Below are 22,970 nucleotides of genomic sequence, written 5' to 3' on the forward strand. Positions count from 1 at the left end.
TAGGGGTCAACTGACCATTTTGGTCATGTTGACTTATTTGTAGATCTTACTTTGTTGAACATTATTGCTGTTTACAGTTTATCTTTATCTATGGTAATATTCAAAATAAGAACCAAAAACGGCAAAATTTTCTTAAAATAACCAATTCAGGGGCAGCAACTTGACAACGGGTTGCACGATTTTTACGCATCCATTTTCGTATAATCGTCAAAAAAATATTTCACTCGGTCAGTGTTGATGTGAAAATATGGCAGCTGATTAATGGTCGTGTTTAGAGCCGGATTGTCACTGGAGTTAACAAACAACAAAGAAGAATTGATATTTAGGTAAGAAATGTATAACAAATTCAATAAGATATAGTGTATTTCGATGACGGATCGATGGTTACGTTTGTTAAATCTCTTTGCCAATTTGAGTTTCACCCTTTTTTTTGCGATAACCGGATTAAAGAGAAACGTCATTCTGAGGTCACTGCATAATAATGGAAAATATGTCGGCCAATTGTTGTATAGAAGCCAACAATAAAAAAAGAAGGAAATTTCTGTTAAATTTGGACAAATTTATTAATTTTCGTTAGGAAAAAGTATATGTTCATAAGTTTCAAATTTAAAACTAGCCCTTTAGTAATAAAAAATCTATGCATATTTTTTTTTTAATTTGAAGTTTCATATGACTTTCAATATTGATACTATATATTACGATCTTTGCAACTATATATTATTCCAATGGGAACAAATTGTGTCCCTATTCTTGCCGACTTGTTTCTTTATTATTATGAGGCTGACTTCATGCAGGAACTTCTTAGAAGAAAGATAAGAAGTTATCGATATCCTTTAACTCAACTTTCCGCTATATAGATGAAGTTCTTTCACTAAATAATTCAAAATTTGGTGACTATGCGGAACACATCTATCCCATCGAACTAGAGATAAAGGATACTACAGATACAGTTAAGTTGGCCTCATATCTTGACTTACATCTAGAATTTGACAATGAGGGTCGGTTGAAAACAAAACTTTACGACAAAAGAGACGATTTCAGCTTTCCAATTGTGAACTTTCCATTTCTAAGAGGCAACATTCCAGCAGCACCTGCATACGGGGTATATATCTCCAATTGAAACGATATTCTTGTGCTTGCACTTCCTATCATGATTTTCTTGATAAAGGGTTGCTGCTCACATTAAGCCATTAAACCAAGAGTTCCAAATGGTGAAGTTGAAATCATCCCTTCATATATTTTACGGACGCCATCACGAGTTGGTTGACCGTTATGGAATAACCGTTTCACAAATGATTTCGGATATGTTCCTTACGTCGTAACTACAATCCCCTTCCCTTTCATGAATGTGACCTACCGAATTAGACTATTTACCGGATTTGTTATCACATAAGTAACACGACGGGTGCCACATGTGGAGCAGGATCTGCTTACCTTTCCGGAGCACCTGAGATCACCCCTGGTTTTTGGTCGGGTTCGTTTTGCTCATTCTTTAGTTTTCTATGTTGTGTCATGTGTACTATTGTGTCTGTTGGTCTTTTTCATTTTTAGCCATGGCGTTGTCAGTTTATTTTCGATTTACGAGTTTGACTATCCCTTTGGTATCTTTCGTCCCTCTTTTACGATCTTTGCAGAATCATCAACGTAAAAACAATTGAATTTTTAGGGGTCTTCCCTACGTTATCCGGTTTTTTTAAACTGGCAAATCAGAATCAGCTAGTTCTGGTGGTCATGTTTTCCTTTGATTATATCCAAATGGGTTGTTTGTAAGGCAACCTCATAGATCATCAATGTCATGAATAGTAAAATTCTAGGTAGTGGACTCATAGTATGGGGAAATAGGAATTTCCATATGGTTTCAATGAAAACATTGTACGATCAATGCCCCATTGTATAAAATGAATTAAGGACTGTTTAATTCAATACTTCATCTAAAAGTTTGATTATAGAAGATTAAAAAAAACCTAGCCGCAAATTAGAATGATTGCCTCATGGTGTTTTTTTATCTGATCTTGGCCAAATGATGAGGAAATATTTTTGGGTACCTCAGAAATTTTGCCAATTTGGTTATTTCAGTCATGTAATTTAAGACTAAAAACTATTTGCATATTGAGGTATAGCCATCTATAGCAATGATTTTCATGCACTTGGATGGAGAGTTGTCTCATTGGCACTCATACCACATCTTGTTATATCTATTGGTAGGTTAGCAAAATACTAAAATAAAAGAAAGCACTCTTGGTTAATTTTCGAAATACTTGGTTTCTTATTGATTATCTGACCTCATTAACAACATGTGTCTATAAATCAGCAGCTCAAACTGATTGATAGGTGTTTCATGATGCATTCAGCACCATTATGCTTTTCAAGGCAGTTGTTTTTCAGTGGTAGAGGAAGTGGGAGTGCCTGAAAATTACCACTGACCTTCGTACTAAAACCGACAATCCTGGCGCATCAACAATGTGCAGTATTTAAAATCAAACCTCAGTGTTGATAGGCTAGTGAAACAGTAGTTTGACTATTTAACCACTTGGCCACTAAAGCCCCCATAAAAGCTCAAAACTTGAGCAAGTTGGGCTAGAAATTAATGCAATAACACAAAGCATTATTTAGTTATCTGTTAAATGGACAACAAAATGCTTGCATTTTTATTTTTGTATATCTGTAAATTCAGGTAGATTTCATGCATGATCATGTGATTATTAGCAACAAAATTAACATACAAAATATGTGAGTTTTGCAAAATGTTAAATAACAATTTCATTCATACACTTTCATCACTTTCATTTGCATCATTATGAATGAAATAATTTAAGGCTTGTATGTACAAACGTTCAATAAATTATACTTAAACAGCAAAAAAGTTTACAAGGTACTTGTACTTGAATTTTTCATTCTGACTTTTACAAAATCAGAATTCAGGAAGGAGAACCTTTTTTTTTTATCATTAATTGTTTTAAATGTATAAATAGTAAAAAAAATTCTGATATGCAGTCCAAGCCTTAACAATGAGGTTAACTGTACAAAGAGGCTATACAAAACTGTTTCAAAACTTTTTTTTTTTTATTAAATAACAAACCTTCTCATTAATTTCATCATGAATATTTATATTTTGACAAAAAAGTTAAGCATATTTCAAATGAATAAGCTTACCTACTTATAATAAATAAATAACATTATTCTTTGAACAGCTTGAATGTAACATATGCAATGTTCCAACTTATAACTGCAAAAAAACATTTAGAAACATAGTTTAAGTGGGATGTTAAAAGCTAGCTCATAAATAATATTTCATACAATAAATGATATGATATGAAAACTGACGTCTAATAGAACCAGATATCTACATTGTAAGCTTCTGAAAGGAACCAATTTCCGATTTATTCTTGATGCTAGAAATCTCAACTACTCTGAAGGTTGATTGATTTGTCATATTTATGTGTAGGGTTCAAATATTCAAGGGTTATGTGACTCATGAAAATAGAGAATTTTATTATTTATTCTTTCACTTTTTTGTCGAATTTTGAGAGGAGATATAAAAAAATAAATGAATCATTAACAAATTACAAAAACTGAAATCCATGGCCATGATGAAATAATTTTAAAGATAAGTTTTTACAATACTGTGAAAATGGGCAAGTTTTTCATAGATTTCATTTCTTTGGACAAACAATGAATTGAAAAAAGCAAGTACAATGTATTGTGAAAACGGTTGTATTCTTAACATTAACAATATCAAGTTCATGCACTTAAGTCAGTAAAAGGTAAATTATAATTATCATTTATCAAATTAATCCATCATATAATTATTTTTTTTGCAAATTTTAATATTTTAGTAATTATTTTGGGCTTGAAAAAAAATGGGTAACAATTTATATGATAACTTTACATACATGTACATGTATATAGAGGATTTTCATGTTATTGTATATGGCGCTTTTGTATAGTTTCAAATAGACAACTGTGGTGAAATCTGTAGGTCAGATTTGATAACATAGTTTCTGTTCCATTGATTTGAAAAGCACTACAAATTCAAAACCTACAAATAAACTATGAAAAAAAAAACGAAAAAAAAAGCCATTCCAAAATTTATAAAAACAATGGTTTTTACAGGATAATAATAATATGGTTTACATTCCTCTAAAATAATTCAAAATGATCCTCCAACTTTTTGGGGTTTGTACTAAATGCTCAATCTTTAGTTTTCTGTGTAGAGTTGAGAAACTTGTCTGTTTTTTCATTGTGTTTGTTGTTGCCTGTTTTACTTTATTGTTTTTGGACACTTACATTGTAGTACATGTATCTTCTTCCTCTTTTGACATAATTTCTACTTAACTAAAACAAAACTAATCTGAAAACTGATTAAACATCTTAATAAATCTCATCCAAAAGATATATCAAAATGCAATTAAAAATAAAGATCATAACAAAAGACAATGAAAAAAAAACTTAGCACCAAAATATATACAACATTGTTTCTCAAAATTTATAATCATTATTGATGATCATTAGCATGATTAGAGTGAGACCTTCATGATACATTAGGTTCCTTAAACAACCTTTTATTAGTGTCATTAATAAAAGGTTCTTTATTTTTAGCAATGACTCACACATCAAAACAAAAAATCCTTATCAAAAAGGTTTTAAAATTTTAACTCTATTTGTTGATTTTTTATATCTAGTTATATCTGGTATTAAAAACATTAAAAACATGAATAAACCACTGCTGTGTAACAATGTTTATAAAGACCTGTTTTTTATCAACAAAATTGATATGAGAAATGTGACAGATCACAGATTATCAATCACTTCATGTTAAAGTGTTGTTGTACATAAATATCTACGTAATACAAGTTTAAATTAAACATGTATGTAGTTTGACATACTTTTCATGACACATTATATCTAGTACAACTTATAGTTCTTTAAAGCCAACACCAAATCTTGTTTTCACCAATCCATTTATGGTGTGTTATGAATCTAATGGCATCTTAAACTTTGATAAGGATTCATTCTTCTGTTTTAACTTGTCTTTTCTTTTCTGGTTATTTCCACCAACAGATGTAAATTCTACATTAATTTTTCTACCCCCTAATGTTGTGTGGTGAAGTCGTAAGGCAATCTGAAAAACAAGTGATACTTTGTAATACAATTTATTAATGTTTGTCTTTTAAAAAATAATCTAAAATTTTAAACCAACTGGGCTACAAGTAACACAATTTACACCATATATCACAATTAGACAATATACATATAGTGTTTTGAAATATGAAATTTATTTGTATGAGGCTTAGAAAGGGGAGAAATGCGAAGTTTCAGCGAGTATTTCCCCGTTTCATGCCGAATACAAATAAATTTCATATTTCAAGACACTATACGTATATTGTCTTTATACTGAAATCGATAAAAAAATAAAATAAAAACATTTCCCTCTAGGGGTACCATTTTGGGGTAATTCCCTATAAGCGTAGTCCAGGCAGTAAGACATCAACATTTTAAGGAATTAGAAAGGGAAAATGAACTTAATTAATAGCATTTAATAAACATGGTATATAAATTACCAATTTGAAGACATAATTAGTTTAAATTTATAAAAGTTTTGACAATTGTTATTGCATGTTGTCATGGTTGTGATGTAACGTTGTTGATGAAATACAGTAGTGCCGGTAAGTAGGCGGGGCTAATAGGTTAGTTGAGGTCATTGACGTATAAAGCTAACGTTTACACGTATAGCTTTATCTGTATAGTAAAATAGCTGATTGCAGTATAAATAACCCTAAGCATATAGGCTGATTAAATACTTTGCGTCATTATCCAATTATAAACACAATTCTCTTGGTCTGCTGACCATTCTAACAGGCAAAATGATAGGCTAACCCTAAGCACGTGGCTAACCCTTCAGGGACAGCTGGTATAATTCATGTTCCCAAAACAGTCATATTGTCTAATATAAGTCTATGGTATTGTAGAAAGCAGAACATAGTACTTGTGATATCACATTAAGAATGTTCGCTTCTCATGTTTTTGATTTTTTGTCAGATATTCGGATTCCTCTGGTTTTACCAATCAATGTAATGCAATTAAAAAAAAAATGTACACAAACCCCTACTTTTCTTTCCATAATTTGATTACATAAAGTTTAAATGTCATCTTTGAAAATCTTGCAAAATCCTTATTATTTTTTAATCGTTTTTGCAAGAAAAAAAGACACCAATGTTAAGTGGATGAATAATCCAGAGATAATTATTTCCCGCCAAATTTCAATAGATTATATCTGTAAAACAAGCAAACAGACCCTTCAATTTTTTCTGCTTTTTTAGTTTCTTTATTTATATACATCAATTTATAACAGTCTTTTATTAAGCTTGTTATTTTGAAACACAATAACATCCTCTTCATGATACATTTCCAAGTTATAGTCCTGATCATGCAGTCAATATCTATACATATATATATATAACACTAACAGGTTATTGTTTCAACTTGGAATTGTTTTTAATTCTGGAATTGGCATACTGGTAATTTCTTGTGCTTGAAATTTTTAATAAATTTCATGTTTATTCTGTATCATAATATAATGTTTTGAGCAGCGCAGTACATTCTATTGAAAATGTGATATCTTCTTTGTAATAGAAAGTGTTGTGTGCCACACATAACATTAAAATACAGAATAAGCATAGAATTTATCACCAATTTCAAGCACAAGAAATTATGCAAATTCCATAATTAAAAATAATTCCAAGTTGAAATAATGGCCTGTTATATGTGCTTATGGATAGCATAGTCAGTTGTCAATCAATCAATTGACCATTCACATTTTGAAATTCAGCCTTACAAGGCATAAATATTTAACTAAAGTAATGTGGTTTTTTTTTTTATAAGTGTAAGATTCATCAGATTAGTGACCACCTGATAGGTCAGTTCATTTCCCTGGTTCCATCAAACAATTAAAAAAAAGTCTTCCTTATACTGTAAATTCAAAAAAATGATTGCATGCGTTTATTATTGTGAATTTGTCCTTTTGGACTAAAATGCCAGTTTATTTTTTGCAAGATTGAGAGAAATCCTGTTTAATTCATATACAAAATTTTAAAAAAGTTTAAATTATTGCAATTACAACCCTCTCACATTTTTCGCAATGCATTTGTTAATTTAATGGTCACAAACAATATACAATTATTCAGCAGCATACAAACTTGACTAGCGTTTGGTTCAATTATTTTAATTACTTACACCATGGCTTATTCTGTCTTTGAATTCAATATAAGCAAATCCTCTAGACCGTTGTTTAGCTTTTTCCTGAGGTATTCTAACCTTCTTCACTCCTCCTATTATGGAAACAAAACAAATTTTAGAAATGAGTTTATAATACAACTAATATTTCTAACTAACTATCGAGTTGACCTCCGAATACCTCCAATGATCATATAAGCGATATAAACATAATATAGATATAAAAATAGACAGAGTACTTATGCACTTGGATTTTTCTAGATCTGTTTAATTTCATATTATAGTTTATAAATATAAATTACTCATCATTTTTTACCTGTAAAAGAATAATGTTTTGTGGATCGAATCAGACAATCAAATGATTTTCCTTTGTTTCATTTCAATGTTGACATTCATTTCCTTCAAATAACTCAATTCACATGATTCATGCGTTATCAATCACTAGCTAAAGGGTTAAATTGAAGTTCACATGAAAACGGATTCAATGAGGTCAAATTATTCACTTGCAAGAGAATAATTCATCATCAATGTTTCTTAGCTTATTTTGACAAAATTGAACCATACTGGTCACTTAAAGCAGATTATTATTTCATTATTTTACTTTTATTAATGATTAAAAAAAAACCAACATATTTTAGATTATTTATACATGCATATATTTATCGCTATTTTGTGCATTTTCCCTTTGATCTTTTTTGTGATAATTTTTCATATCATGCTACTCGCTTGAGATGGAAAATTATCACTAGAAACTAAGGAGCCACGTAGCATTGCTAATGAAATTGACATGAAATTGACAACCTCGTCATAGGTAAAATAACGATAAATAGATTATCATTGGTCATCTCAACTAGATTGCTTTTCTCTCTTTCGCTGTGACCGGCTCAAGCAAGAAAATCAATCTTGTTGTGATAACCAACGATAATCTATAAATATCTCATGCCCCTTTTAAATGCATATGTCTATTATGTAAATACTGATTTTATCTGTAACATTATCACAACTAATTACATATACTAAGTAGCATGTGCGACCAACCATGCATGTCTGACTGATTTTATTGAACCTGTTTTCAGCTATTGATTTGATTGACAACAGATTATCTATCATCAACATTTAGGTGGCTGCAGCTGATGCATGGCCTTTTTAAAAACTGCAATATTTTTCAGACCATAACACGGAATGCACTGTACACCTGTATATGAATTTGCATTAAAATGCGTATGAGACTGTAGGAAGGAATATTTTTTTTTAGGTATGGTTTGTGGGAAATCCATTGTTGTGTGTTAACTTCGTGTTTTCAAAATTACATCTTTTGGTAAATAAGGAATTTTTGGAAGTTCACAAGACTAACCATGCTAACAAAGATGAGAGATTTCTGACTTAAGACTGACACATTAATATAGCTAGGTTAAACAAGTTTTGTGAGATATCAACTCTCATCCTTTACCTACATGTACATGTAAATGTATAGACAATGTGGAATTAACAAACATAAATACAATCACTTAAACTTATTAAATGAATTCTGATTTTACCTGTTTTTCTAAAATGTTCCTCCAGGTTTTCTTTTGTTACATCGTAAGGTAAATTCCCAATAAATAAAACGTAGCTTGTTTCTAACTTTGGTTTGGTATCTGATGTATTGTTACTTTCCTGTTTTATGTTATCATTCTTTTTGCTTGCCTTGTCTGTACTATTTTTAACCTTGTCTTGCACTTTTGATTTGGCTGTTTTCTGTGAGTTTGGTGAAGCTTTTGATGGTGTTTGGTGTTCTGACGATAACACTTTCTTTGTTTGGTCGGATGGTTTAAATCCTCCTTTATTTTCAGTTGTTATTACAAAATGGTCAACAGCACTAGGATTTGGTCTCAATCCTACAAACAGAAAATACAGCAATTCAATATTTGTGTATACATTGTCTTGTTTTCCCTCATTAGTCATGCTACATGTAGTTACCAGTAGAAATCATTTAAAGTCTTTAAACAAGGACACATGTACAAAATTAAGTCAGTCTAAGCAATGTTTTAATTTTTTTTGTTATCAAGATGCATATTTTCTGATACATTGTACTTGGGTTTTTTTTCAAAAGCTGAAGGTTTATTTTGATGGTGACAAGAATAGATGTAAGCTACTGAAATTGGGAGACTTCCCTAGCCCATGAGTAAATGAAATGTAACCAAGAGACGTCTGGGGCTCATTTGTTCATGAAGTGTAACCAGGAGTTATTATAGGCCAATGTGTTCATGTCGGTCATCTGTCTTACAGTTATCTTCCTGTCTATTGTCTTTTCTTGAAAAGAGTTAATTGTGAGTTATCTTTGTCCTGTTCTGACCTAGAATCTCAATCCTGAATTTACTTGTATGGCTTTTGACTCATCTTATCATATACTTATAACTAAGACATATCTGAATTGTATATGAAGCTTTGCAGATGTCCATAGGTAGTTTTTCAGTCATAATTAATTTGAAATGAAGTTACATGTAACCTGGCAACAAGTAGCATAGGCATGTAAATGGATATTTGCAGCAGTAAAAACTCTAATGCAAAATAAACAAATCATTCAAATTTAGTCATGATTTCAACGTAAAATTACCATTAAACAAAAATTCCTCCAAATGATGTTACATGTATTTTTTTTTTTGCTCCTAAACCATTTTGTAAACTAGGTGACGTTATATGTATGCTTTTGACATTAAATGTAAACACCGAACATTTTCTGGCTTCTTGTCCACTTCAGAATGTAAAAAATTTTATGAAAAGAAGAACTTTAGGTCCATAATGTGAGTTTTTTTTTGGCTTATAATATTATTGGAGAAAATTTATGTCAATACATTCCCGAAATTTAAAATGTCAGCTAACTTAGTCAAAATCATTGATATAAGATAATTGCATTAGAAGGACCTGTTTAAGTTTTGAGTTGTAGAATTATCCCAGTTTTTTTTCACTTGTATTTGTCCAGTTTATTCATGTACATGTTCCATTAGATTTCTACAAATTGTCAATGTATATTACATTTTGTAGTTCCCAAACTTAACAACCATTACCTTCTCTTTTAGTTGCTCTTGTTTTCTGTTTTTCTGACCACCATTTCTGTCTTCTATCTTTCCTTGGTGTTGGGGAGGACATTTTATTTCCAACAGAAGTTTAAAAGTTACCCTACAAAAATAAAAGCATTTATTAAGAAATAAATTTTAAAACTGACTGCATTTATTAAGAAATAAATTTTAAAACTGACTGCATTTATTAAGAAATAAATTTTAAAACTGACTGTATTTATTAAGAAATAAATTATAAAACTGAATGCATTTATTAACAAATAAATTTTAAAACCGACTGCCTAAGAGGGGGCCACTGCTATTTTTACAAAAGTGGGTGTAATTTGGGTACTGTGATGTTACCACAAGGATCTGGATAGTTTGGGTCATAGACTTGTGCAAGTATAAAAGGAAAAAATATTCAGTCTGTGCATCGAATGAAGTTAGATACGTGTGCAGTAACACTGGTAACTAGACACTTTTTGGTAACTTTTCAAACATTTCAGGTTTGAAATATTCAGGGATGATTCCAGGTGTTTACAAATGGGTCCCTTGAATATCAAATTGGGAATTTTTATCCCAATTGGGAATTTTTTATGCATACAATCTAAGACGAAATAATATATAATTTTCCTGTAAAACGGAAAATGAATATTAAGTAAATTTCTTCTGTACACTGATTGAAGAAATTATTTGATTCAGACCAGGGAAGTTGTAATACATGAATATCATTGCATATGATGCACTATCATCTTACAAAAACATATATACCACAAGTACCAGCTAACAGTAACCAATGGCAGGCCGTTTAGCTATTTATTCGAATTTCAAATTATCTCATAATATATACGATATCTCATATAATATATAAGATTTATTTAAGATATCTTAAAGTATATGAAATATCTTATAAATATGTTTTGTATAAGATATCTTATATTTCAAATATTTTGGCCACGAGCATCACTGAAAAGACATGTATTGTCGAAATGCGCATCTGGTGCAAGAAAATTGGTACCGTTAATTTTATTATATAGTTCATTGGATATCATATTCAGAAAATTATATGAGATACATGTATCTTATAAACTACATGTATAAGACATCTCATAAATTATTTCAGATATCTCGTGAACTATATAAGATATCTTATAAACTTTATAAGATATCTTTCAAACTATATCAAATATCTAATGAACTATTATATAAGGTATGTTATAAAGTTTATGAGATATCTTGAAGTTAGATTAAATAGCAAAACGGCTTGCCATATTAACCATTGAAAAAAATTTAAATGTATTTCAAATAGAACTGGCCAATTGTTGAATAAAGAAAAGCAATTACAAAAGTATATATGTACATGTATATGCTAAATTGATAAGTTATTTAAAGCAGTTGAACCAGTGAACTTTACAATTATTTGGATCATTTTCATATCTTTTGAAACAGTTCCATAATGATCAGATGACATCGTATTTCAGGGGGGGGGGGGGGGGGGTCTCATTTCATGAATGGTCTATCATCAACATTATTTTCAAAAACGCTCAAACTTTTTACCTCATGTTGACATAATTAAATCGTTGTTAATAAAATGCGATCATAGTCAGCATTTTTATCCGGATTTTAATATGTTTTGAAGACTAACTATGAAAAATTATAGTTGCCGTAATCGGTGACGGAAACTTTTCCAGAAATACCGATTTTTTTTTATTTTCCTGAATTGGGAATTTATATTGACAAACATTTTTTTTGGGGCCGCTGGCCCATTTAAGGGCCGTTAAGCGGCCCTAAACTATATAGTGGAATCATCCCTGATATTTCATTACCACCATTTTTTTATACACTTAATTGCTTTTAATTCATGTTCACTATGACACAAATGTATGAGCATGATGAGTATGATATAATTTTTTTATACATTAAAAAGAAAAAAAGTGATACATTGACTTAATTACGTTTGACAGAAGATATCTACATGATCTACTTGTTATCAAAACAAAATTTGTAGAATTATGCATTAATTTAATTGATCAATATATATACAAATGTATCAATTTCAAGTACAAATGAATGTACATGTAGCCATATGTTTTTTTAGCTATGAAGATCAAAAGTGCTCAGCTGCTGTTTTCAAAGACAAATGTGAGCATTAATATTTCATTGTGCATGTTGTGTTTTTAGATGAGGATCAATAATATTTGATCTCAGAAATTTAAAAAAAAACAAAATACCTATAAATAAATTTTATTTCTAATAACATTCATGGGGTCCCTTTGACTAAAATGGTTGTTTTTTCACCTGAAAAAGTACTGACAAACCTGTGTATGATGAAAATTTCCAGATAGTCTCAAAAAGCTTTAAGGCATAGCATGCCCTAGATAAATGAAATCAAATTGCATTTTGCATTTGATGTTTTTAGTTCCTACATTTATACATAAAATGCCAAATTAAGCAAAATTGGGAAAGAGGTTTGAGAACTTTCTGGGAATCCCCACAGGTAATAATTAAAGTAAACTGTATTGATACAGATGGGCAATAGAAGGACAATGGATACCTGACAATCATTAGTGATAAGTTGGGACTTATACACAGAATGTACATGTGTATCTAAGGGGGCCTCAGTGGCCAAGTGGTCTATGCAGTTTTGTACATGTAGTTTTACTACTGTAATCCGTAGACAGTCAACACTGAGGTTGTGAGTTCGAACCCCACTTGTGCAGGTGCACTGGACTCCAATCTTTATTGACTAGGATTGTCAGTTTTCTTATCAAAGGTCTGTGGTTTTCACCAATATAAACTGGCTGCCAAGAAATAACCCAAAAGTGTTGTACAACCCTATACCTGTATACTGTCTGTTTTTCTAGGATATCTAGTTAAGAAATTTGTTATTTTCAGAGTAAACTAAGGCCAAGGAAAAAAATAATAGATATATTCAGATTGATCGACTGTTCGTGTTTTGATGCCCCTTTTCAAAATCTAACTAAATTTTAACTCTGAAAATATTTTTTTTCCTAACTACAATGTACATGAACATGTAGATGTCCTAGAAAAAACAGACAGTATACAGATTGTGCGTTTACTGGAGAGATTGTATATACATTTACAATCAGATATACATAAATGCATCAAAATACATTGTATCATAAACAATTTAATACAACCTGAGAAAGCTACATATAAGGTTATTTGGGGCATACATGCCAAGTGAAATGATATTCGCGTGTAATACTTCAACGGTTTACACACGAGGATTTTGTCACATGGCGTGTACATGCTTTTCACCACTTTCCACACAATTACACGCTTTTTAGTTCTTTTCATTTTTTGGTCGTTAGTGATATCACTTTTCTCTTGTTTTTTCCTTATTGGACGATAAATACCGAAAAATTGGAAGTAATTGTTTGACTGCTGTATTGTTTATTTTTCTATATGGACAAACAGTAAAAGGTAAGTAGTTTGTGATTAGTTTTAACTATTTTGTGACTTTCTTTCAAATTCACTTTATAGGGGAAATGTGCTCAGAAAGAGGTCACTTTCAGTACCTGTACCGTTGTCTAAAGTGCCGATTGTTAAGCCAAAACAATGTGTACGGCAAGATTCAAGATTTATGAATTATATTTTGAAGTTTGAGTGACAAGTAACGCATAATTTGTGCATTCTATGTTGCAATGATAAAAAAACAATACATGTGAGAGGAGAAATACAATGTAGCTATTTGAATAAGCATTTAACATGTTTATCTAATGGAAATCAAATTTATAAAACATTTTTCTTTATCAATTTCAGTTTCAAATCCACTTTCAGCTGGCCCCTAAACAAAATATGTGCACTAGTTCAGTTATAAGAGGGTCGTAATGGGGGTACATCATTGACTTTTAACAGTAAAAGGTCTTGCCAAACATGCCAAATGACATTAACAGTAATTTTTACATTGGTCAAGCATGCCTTTGACTTTGTCCATGGGTATTATCTTATCTTATTTAAATATTGAAAACTGTAATTTATTAATGTTAAACATACAAGAAATGTTATTACTATATTAGTTCCAGAAGTAGACCAAATAACTATGACGTCTTAAAAGACTATTATAGTTTTCTTCTTTGATGCCTTACATCGGCAGGAAAGCATCAAAACAAAAATTTAAAATAACCTAAGCTGCCTTTCAAGAGTCATAATTATTTGGACTATTCTTGAGGCAGATATCAGCAATAATTATTAAGATAAGACATCTAAACATGAAAAATAAAGATAGCATTTTTTTCAACATAAGGTGTCGATTTGGTGTTCTTCGGAAATGTACATGGGTGCAAAAAAAAGTCCTCGTGCCGAAGTGTCTGGATTTTTATAGTAAAGTTGAGAGTTAGCGTACGTGTGGCGGCGCATCTCATGTTCATCGAGGGTGTTTGAACTTTTCATAATGTCAGATTTAAGCTTTGCTTACCCGCAGATATTCAAAAATAGAAAATTTAAAAGTTGTTTGATGAAATAACTAACTATGTCTTGTTGAAAGAAGCATTGTCTTTTGTCTATTTCATTTTCGATGCTTCAGAACTTTTTACTTCCGGTCTAAATATTTAAACTCCAAAGCAGTATCGGAAAAAGCCGTTTTTCCGAGTGTCCCGATTTTTTTCTAATTAATTACTATTGTGATTTAATATCGAGATTTTAATGGATTTTATATGATCTTATATAGATATACTGTTTTCAGGTCTATGTTATTATACATGTAAAACCCAATTTTATGTGATAAAAAGAAAACGACACCCACAGATCAGTCAGGGGCGTAGCTAGGTATTCAGTCAACTCACGGTAGGCATCAACCGGTTACTAACAGTTTACACTCTGATACTACTATATAATAGAACTATCCTTTTGGCTAGACATCAACCATCAATCTTTATTAATTTGAATCTTAAACCTTCACCCTAGCCACACAAACACATACAGACATAGTCGATGCCTAATAAAATTCAAGAAATTCGTATTTCTTTATATCCTCTACTGTAAAATCCCTACCTGCTTAGGAATTTTGAATAATTGTGGCCATTACACGCAGATTTGAGAGTACTTAAAATTACTGGAAGCCAGTTTATTGATTGATTTTTTTACATCCAGTGTCAAATATTTATGCAAGTTCAGGACCGTTGAAATTTTTTTTTTACAATAAATACAACTTGGAGCTATATAGGTCCTGTAATAGGTGTCGTCCAGGACGAAGGTCTGGAAATTTAAAAATGCCATGCATTGGAAAATGAGGGATTATTGGATATGAGCAGAAATTTTGCCTTTCAGTAGACCAACTACGAACTCCTCAAAGAGTTGCATTCTCTCTAAAACTAGGCATCGGATTTTTAATGTCCCTTAGGCCTATTCTGACCAGACGTGACTGCGTATTTATATGATCCTGCACAGCCAAACGGACGACCAACATTTCAACAATGGCAAGTGGGGTGAAGACAAAATAGAAAGCTAGTTGAAAACTAACAACTACTGAATTAAAAAAACGCATGTGTCTAAGTTGAGGTTCATTCAAGTTTTTGTTGATAGTAGTGAAATGATCTGAACCAACTGAGTTCTAGTTAATAGTTTCTATATGAGGTAAAATCGTAAAAACATTCAATTTTATCCAATATTCCATTCACTAAGGACAAGAGACTAGTGTACACATGACATTCGATAACTAAAGAGTTTTGACAACTTCACCGGCTTACATCTACAGATAACGTTGTTTAATATTTTTTTTAATAAAAAAAAATATTTGTGAGAAAATTATGTTTAGGCACGTGCCTGACTGATTCATCATCTTTTTTGATAAAATATGAGAAGATAGCCATAATGATATGATTTCAGAAATATAAAAAAAGACGAAGAAATAGGATCACAAGACTGATTTTGTTGCCACATAATAAAAAATTAAATTCCTCAGTTAAATTCACAACACATTCTATTTAAAAGTTAATTCAGATCTATCTGAATTATCTCCCCTTATGTGGCAAAGTTGAACAAAAACAACTGAATCAAACAATAACACCATCTGTATTTTATTGTAAAATTCAGCCGTAAAAAAAATGATATAACACACAATTTTCTATATTATCATGAGAAAAGCCTTACAAATAAATAACGTACTTATCGAAATTTGCACATTTCATTAAAGATCTAGACCGTTTAATTTTGTTATCTGCTATTTCCAAATACAAGATAGAGGTTTTCCAAGATTACTGTGATGTCCAACGGCTCTTTTGCCAGACAAATTGGGGCCGTTGGACTACGTTAGCGTAATCTCGGACTAACATTAGTATATGCAGGCCAGCCACTTCTAGTAATGGATTTATGCTATAACGATTGACTACCTGGGTTAAGACGACCACAAAACAACTAGGTTTGTGAATTTACTCCAGCTATATCTATTTGGCCGTACATTTTGAATAAATAGGGTCTAACAGGATTAAAATTAAAAAGAGAGGCGAAAGAATCCAAAGAGACATTTAAACTCATAAGTAAAAAAATAAAGAACGTCTTGGCAAAAAAAAAAGAAAAAAAGAAAAAAAGGAAAACAAACCAGACCAAATAAAACAAGTAAAAGAAAGGGATGTGAAGTTAGTGGCCGGTTTGTTATCCGATATCCGATACCGGTATTTTTAAAATATCCAACCGGCTGCAAGCAGTCGGTGCGATATTCAAATTTAGTTGAAAATCAAAAATCAAAATACTATTTGATAATTAATAGTATAATTTTCATAGTTAAGAGGAAGGAAAATATGTAGGAAATCGTTTTATGACCCCTTCAAGCTTCTGTAAATTCTCGTCGTCCATAAACCCTTATGTAAAAATGCATTTCGGTCTTCATGTTATATAGATTTTTACCAATAAAACGACATCAAAGATGTAATTTTATATAAAATATATGATACAAAAAAATAAACCCAATCACTCTAGAAACATTTTTAAATATAAATATAAATATTTATGGAAAGAACCTCCCCCCATCCCCGCAAAAAAAAAAAAAAATAGTGAAAACCTACCGGCCGGCCCGGACCGCTGAAATGACGAGGAGACTCCCAGGTATTTCAATGTCCATAAAATACGACGAAATCATAGACTGTATATATAAAGGTTGTATCAAAAGGATTTCCAAGAATAATATCATCTTCGATATTTACGGAGGGCTTAGATTGTCACTTTTCAGGTAAACAATGTCAAAATGTCAGGACAAAGGGCACAGGGCCATGGTGATCCTTTGAACTCTCAATTTTTCTAATATTATGCAGACACTTAGTTCATATGTAGATACAAACGTGACTTGGAGGAATTTGGCTAGACTTTCTGTCTTATATGTTTAAGGAGGACCCAAAGTGCCACTTGGATATTAAAAATATGTAGTGAAAATCTACCGGAGACCGCTTTTTATTTAACCGCGATCCAAAAGGCAGGATATGGAAAGTTTGTAGGACCTTTACTCTAATTATGTCTTTGGTTTCCAAGAGGAAAATATAAAAACAATACTATGGAGACTATAAGGAAATCCTAAGTCGAAAAAAACCCCAACATTATTGACAACATTGACAAAAAACAACAACAAGAAAAAGAAAAGTATATAATTAAACTATACAACACAATACAATATGCTTTATTTAAAAACATCCCGTCACATTCACATGTGAAACAAGAGGTTAATACATACAAAATACAATCACATATATATATACATAGACAGCTATAAACTCTAGAAATACTGGGGAAAGGGAACAGGTGGGAACAGGTTCAAGTACGTAAATCAAATCTTATTTCCACTAGTGAAACTCTGCCTTTTTGCTCATGGTAAGTACACATCAGTGAAAAACCGCATTTGGGAATTTCACGATCGAGCACAGAAGGTCGGGATCTAGCTTCGCAAAGTGGAATATATTCTTGTTCATCTGTGACATAAATATCACATGTTGATACAAACAAAAAGAGGCGATTCATATCCTCATGTTTCCATGTACAACCCTGGCATTATCAAACCAACATTTATTCAAATACTTTCATCTTTATTTTCACATTATCAAACACAGCTGATATATATGAAAACTATCTCAGAAGATTTAAGACTAAGATATGATAATAATGATTAATATGATTTTGAAATTTATTTACATAATATTTCAAACTTAAAAGACAATGCATCATAAGCCTTTAAAGGCTGATTGGTATAAATATAATACATATGTTTAAAATTGCAATATATTGGCATTTCGTGCACACGTAACACATATTGTACTTTAAAATACAAATATCTATCTGATCCTATCTATCTATATCATATATTAAACATTCGGCCAATGCATGATGCATGGTGCCCATAAACTATCAAATGAACGAGTTAAATTATCCTGTTAGAAGCCCTTTCAGAAGCTGCTCGTTATAAAAGATAGCATTATCATTTAACTTCGCTTTGCGCTATATAGATGAAGTTGTCTTATTAAATTAATTAAGTAAATTTTGGTACCTTTGATGAACGCATTTATCCAATCGAACTTGAAATCAAGGATACCACAAATATATAGTAAAGTCTGATTAAAATCTTATAAATATATAATACAATGAGGATTCGATTAAAAGAAATTTTTAAACAAAAGATAGGATTTAGCTTCCTAAGTTCTATGCACTTCATGCCCGTTGCTTTGTTACAACCTTCCAGATGCATCTGGATATGAATATTCATGTATCTCCTGTATAAACGGAGGTTGGCTCATGTGAATAAATATATAATTCGAAATGAAGAGTAGCACAGTTAGGTCCCGTAACACCAATCTGCTGAAGAAGAAAAGAAAACTTCCAAAAGGAACAAAAGTATTGTCAATCGAACGATCAAGCAACTTGATGATGAAAATTTTATTGAACTTTTTGAATCAGATTGAGTTTTTGTTGACAAAGTATGTGTTGACAATTTATCCCTCCCTTGGACACAAGTTTTTTTGTATCTACCTTGGCCATTTTTTAATGGAGTAATTCTTCTCTGATTTGAAGGTTATAACGAGGTACCTTTTAAAGGTGTGTATTTTAAAACTCATAGTGTCAATACTTATCAATTTAAAAATAACTGTTTTTAAATCAAGAATAAACAAATAAACGTTGATTATATTAACTTTGATCTTGAATGTATATTTGCAAACTTTGTTATTCTTGGAGCTACCCTATAGTTGCATAACTTTAGCCTAAATGTTCGTAAAATATTTGAATAATTACTTATGAAATTATAGAACCACTTATGTCCTTTTGAAATATACGTCTTCATCTGAAATTAATTCTTTTTCTTCAAACTTGTGGATATGTAAATAACCCTCGTTGTCCATTCTTTAACCTTTCCTTTTCATGTCAAATGGCACGTCGTAAACACAGAATTATTTCGTGAGTAAAATTAAGTTAGCGAACCTTTTCACATGTCAAACACTTTCAAATATCAACATCTTTGTATAGTTGCTAAATTTAAGTAAACAAAGTAATGATAGGGTTCTACGATACTGCATCCAAATCTAGTTAAATAGTTTATGCGGTCAACATCAAATTATTCATAAAGGTCTAGATAAGTTAACGGGTGGTGGGGTAAGGGAGTCATGATATTTGTATCTATTCTTTAGTTTTAGTACCTTATCATTCTCTTATCTTATTCTTTATTTTTTTGCACTTTTTGACCATTATTCCGCTCTATTCTATAAGCCCCCTTCAGACTGTCATCCTTAAATGAAAATCGGAGGAATGTTTACTGCAGAAGGAACATTAATTAATTGTTTTGATTGCAAGTAATAAAAAAAAAGAATGGTGATCATCAGATCTAGTTGTGATTTTTTATGTTATGCTGCAGACAAATAACACACACCGTGGTACGTCTCGCTTCCGGTAAATTTTATGCGCTTTTAAAGAATATGCGCTTTTATAGAAATATCATTTTGTTAAATAAACCAGAAGCGTTCGCACACAGAATGATTTAATAGCAATTAGATAAAAAAAAAAAGAAAAAAAAAAAAAGAAAGACTAATGCTATTAAAACAAACACAAATGCGATTGTAGATTGCGTTCAGCGACAAATATTTAATGCAAAATCAGTTCAAAATAGGAGAGACACCGTATTCGTTCAAAGAGCAGTTACAACTGGATTTCGTTTACTCAAAAAACTTCTATGAACATTGTTGTTTCAATAAATGTAAATTAAAATTTTGATCAGCGACCGATTTCTCATTTTCAGTAAACTAGTTGGAAGTCCTATATTTCCTGATGACCGAAGCTGTGGACTATCCACACTGACTAACACAATGCTCACCAACGTTTAATGCCATCAAATTGCTGCAGGATTTTCTGATACTTTGCCAAAGTGTATTTTTCACCATGCTTTTTGCAATCATATATAATATCTATCAAGCTGCAAGTCGTGCATATTTACAAAATTTTGCATAGACAATTCATGGATTTTTTTTTAGTGGGAATACAAATTTAAAAATTCCTATAGCAATTTGAAATAAAATATGATAAGTTAGGTAATATGATATGCTTTGAGAGAGAAATATGATGTCACTGATCTTGTTTTCTTGCTTCTAGTAAACAATGAAAATTTTGTGAACATTTCTTTAAAGAACTTTTACTATTGGAGTTAACTCCCCTGAAATGACTAAGTTGAAAAATTGATTCAAACAAAAACTTAAACATATTTGATATTTGTTAAAACAGTGCACATATTTGCAATAAATGACGTTTTTTCTTTATTCAAGTAGTCATACACATTGATTACCAATTTATCTCAATAAATTTTCTCTGAAGATAAATATATTTATCGAAATGGTCAATTTCACTCTACCATTTTTGTTTATTCAATTTTTTCATTTGTTAAATCTCAATGAAAAGAGATACAATTACAGATCACATAGAGAGAAAATTTTTGATTTTAAGTATTCTAATATTTTGCAATATATTAAAACTAACGAACAGCATGATAAAAAACACCTGTACAAAGTTTTAAGTTTAAGTGACCACACACTACCTTTAACTAAACTTTAACCTGTACCATTGCCAAGGAACCATGATATGAAATTTGTGATCATACTACTTTAATTTGGCATATATTTATAGCAGTTTATTCCATAATGAACATGTGTTTCAAGCGTCAAGTTGGTCCTCAAACTACCCCTAACCAAACATTTAACCTGACACAGGATGGACGGAAGCTCAGACGTGAAAACATAATGTCCGTATACTATCGTAGGCGGGGCATAACGACAAAAATAAAATTGAATACTGAGGTCATTCAAGAATTTCTTTTAATTCCAAGATGTGGCCAAAATGACCTTCCTCAATTTTTACAAATAGTCAAGAAAAATAAAGACATTTACGCCAATTTTATCCTCAACATTGATTCTACATAAATTAAGTTTATTTGATTCCAATTAATCTTCTATAATGTCAACTTTTCACCTACACACACTACTCGTCATTGTTATCCTTCAACTTTTCTTCTTTTTCATTTATAAACTTTGAATTTTTATTTCATTTCACTATTAATCGTACTTGGATAATGGGTTTACCACTGTGCGTTGGCAATGGGTAAGAATGATGTTTTTAAATGAGGTGCAGCATTATCACATGATATTTCACAAGCATTTTTTTAAAATTTGAAATATAGATTATTATCGAAATTTTAACAAATAAATCCATTAATTAAGTTAATCTATTTTACACATTTTAATTGGTGAAGATTTATTGATACATGATTTATTAATTACTCTTCTTAGACTATTTAGTAATTTTGTCAGTGATGCCAATAGATTTAAAAAAAAACCAACTCCATTTAAAATTTGAAGAGCAAATTAAATCAAAATGAAACTTATGTATAGCCGAATCCAAACAAAGAATCAAAGGTTTACACGAGGGAGGTATGTTTCTTACACCTGATTTTGAATGATTTCTAAAATGTTATCACAGAAAATTTCAATTAAATTATATCCGTATTTTCATGTCTGTACCGAAGTATACGGGCTACGTGTCCTTGATGAATATAGTTCCTAGTAAACAGTGAGTGTATAACTTTCCAATGCATTTCTTGACATTTCAAGCATGACTGAATTCATAAAGTATGGGAATGAAATTCCATGTCAAAACATTGGGTGCTTAATCTTTATGTTAAGTGCTGATTTGGACTAGTAAAAAAAGGTAAAACAATAGTATATCTGATATCTGAATCTGTCAAACTGAATTTTAGACCCCTTAACATAGAATTGTCCATATTTTGAGTTAGATTTTGATATCATTTGTCCCAATAGTAGCACACTGCACTGTATAAATCATTTTGAGATAGAGCAGGTGCGATATTTTAATTTGAATTTATTGCCTAAAAGAAATGCACCACGAAATAACTGTGTTCTCGGGCCTCCTGGGATGATGATATCCCCAGGGACTTATAGTCCACCGACAGAGGCCTCCTGGGATGATGATATCCTCAGGGACTTATAGTCCACCGACAGAGGCCTCCTGGGATGATGATATCCTCATGGACTTATAGTCCACCGACAGAGGCATTGATTAAGTGGTAGTAATAACCACCACCAAACATGCTTAATATGTTTGTCCATTCAATATATAAATATGTAAATAAACTCATCATAGATACCAGGATTGAATTTTGTATTAACGCCAGAAGCTCGTTTCGTTTACAAAAGACTCATGAGT

At 31.0% G+C, this 22,970-nt stretch overlaps 1 protein-coding gene across 2 annotated transcripts; it reads right to left on the reverse strand.

Moving 5' to 3' along the window:
- Positions 1-2,634: 2,634 nt before the first annotated feature.
- On the reverse strand, positions 2,635-14,883 carry LOC139511434 (uncharacterized). Of its 2 annotated transcripts, none has more exons than XM_071298183.1 (5): positions 14,766-14,883; positions 10,281-10,392; positions 8,772-9,110; positions 7,234-7,328; positions 2,635-5,122 (listed from the first exon to the last, which is right to left on the reverse strand). In XM_071298183.1, the coding sequence occupies exons 2-5, from the start codon at positions 10,360-10,362 to the stop codon at positions 4,973-4,975; spliced, it is 666 nt and encodes a 221-aa protein (XP_071154284.1). In that variant the 5' UTR covers positions 10,363-10,392; positions 14,766-14,883; the 3' UTR covers positions 2,635-4,972. The 2 variants fall into 2 exon arrangements, with proteins under 2 accessions (XP_071154284.1, XP_071154283.1); XM_071298182.1 differs by having other exon boundaries at positions 14,713-14,883.
- Positions 14,884-22,970: the final 8,087 nt, after the last annotated feature.

The sequence above is a fragment of the Mytilus edulis genome, chromosome 2 (assembly GCF_963676685.1).
Source record: "Mytilus edulis chromosome 2, xbMytEdul2.2, whole genome shotgun sequence".
Classification (NCBI taxonomy): domain Eukaryota; kingdom Metazoa; phylum Mollusca; class Bivalvia; order Mytilida; family Mytilidae; genus Mytilus; species Mytilus edulis.

Bases quoted from the DNA above. Each gene is read 5' to 3' on its own strand.
- LOC139511434 (XM_071298183.1), bottom strand. From the start codon at position 10,362: ATGTCCTCCCCAACACCAAGGAAAGATAGAAGACAGAAATGGTGGTCA. The intron at 7,329-8,771 runs GTAAAATCAGAA...TTTCCATAATAG, and splicing joins GGAACATTTTAGAAAAACAG to GAGGAGTGAAGAAGGTTAGA. The intron at 5,123-7,233 runs GTAAGTAATTAA...CTTGTTTTTCAG, and splicing joins AAGACAGAATAAGCCATGGT to ATTGCCTTACGACTTCACCA.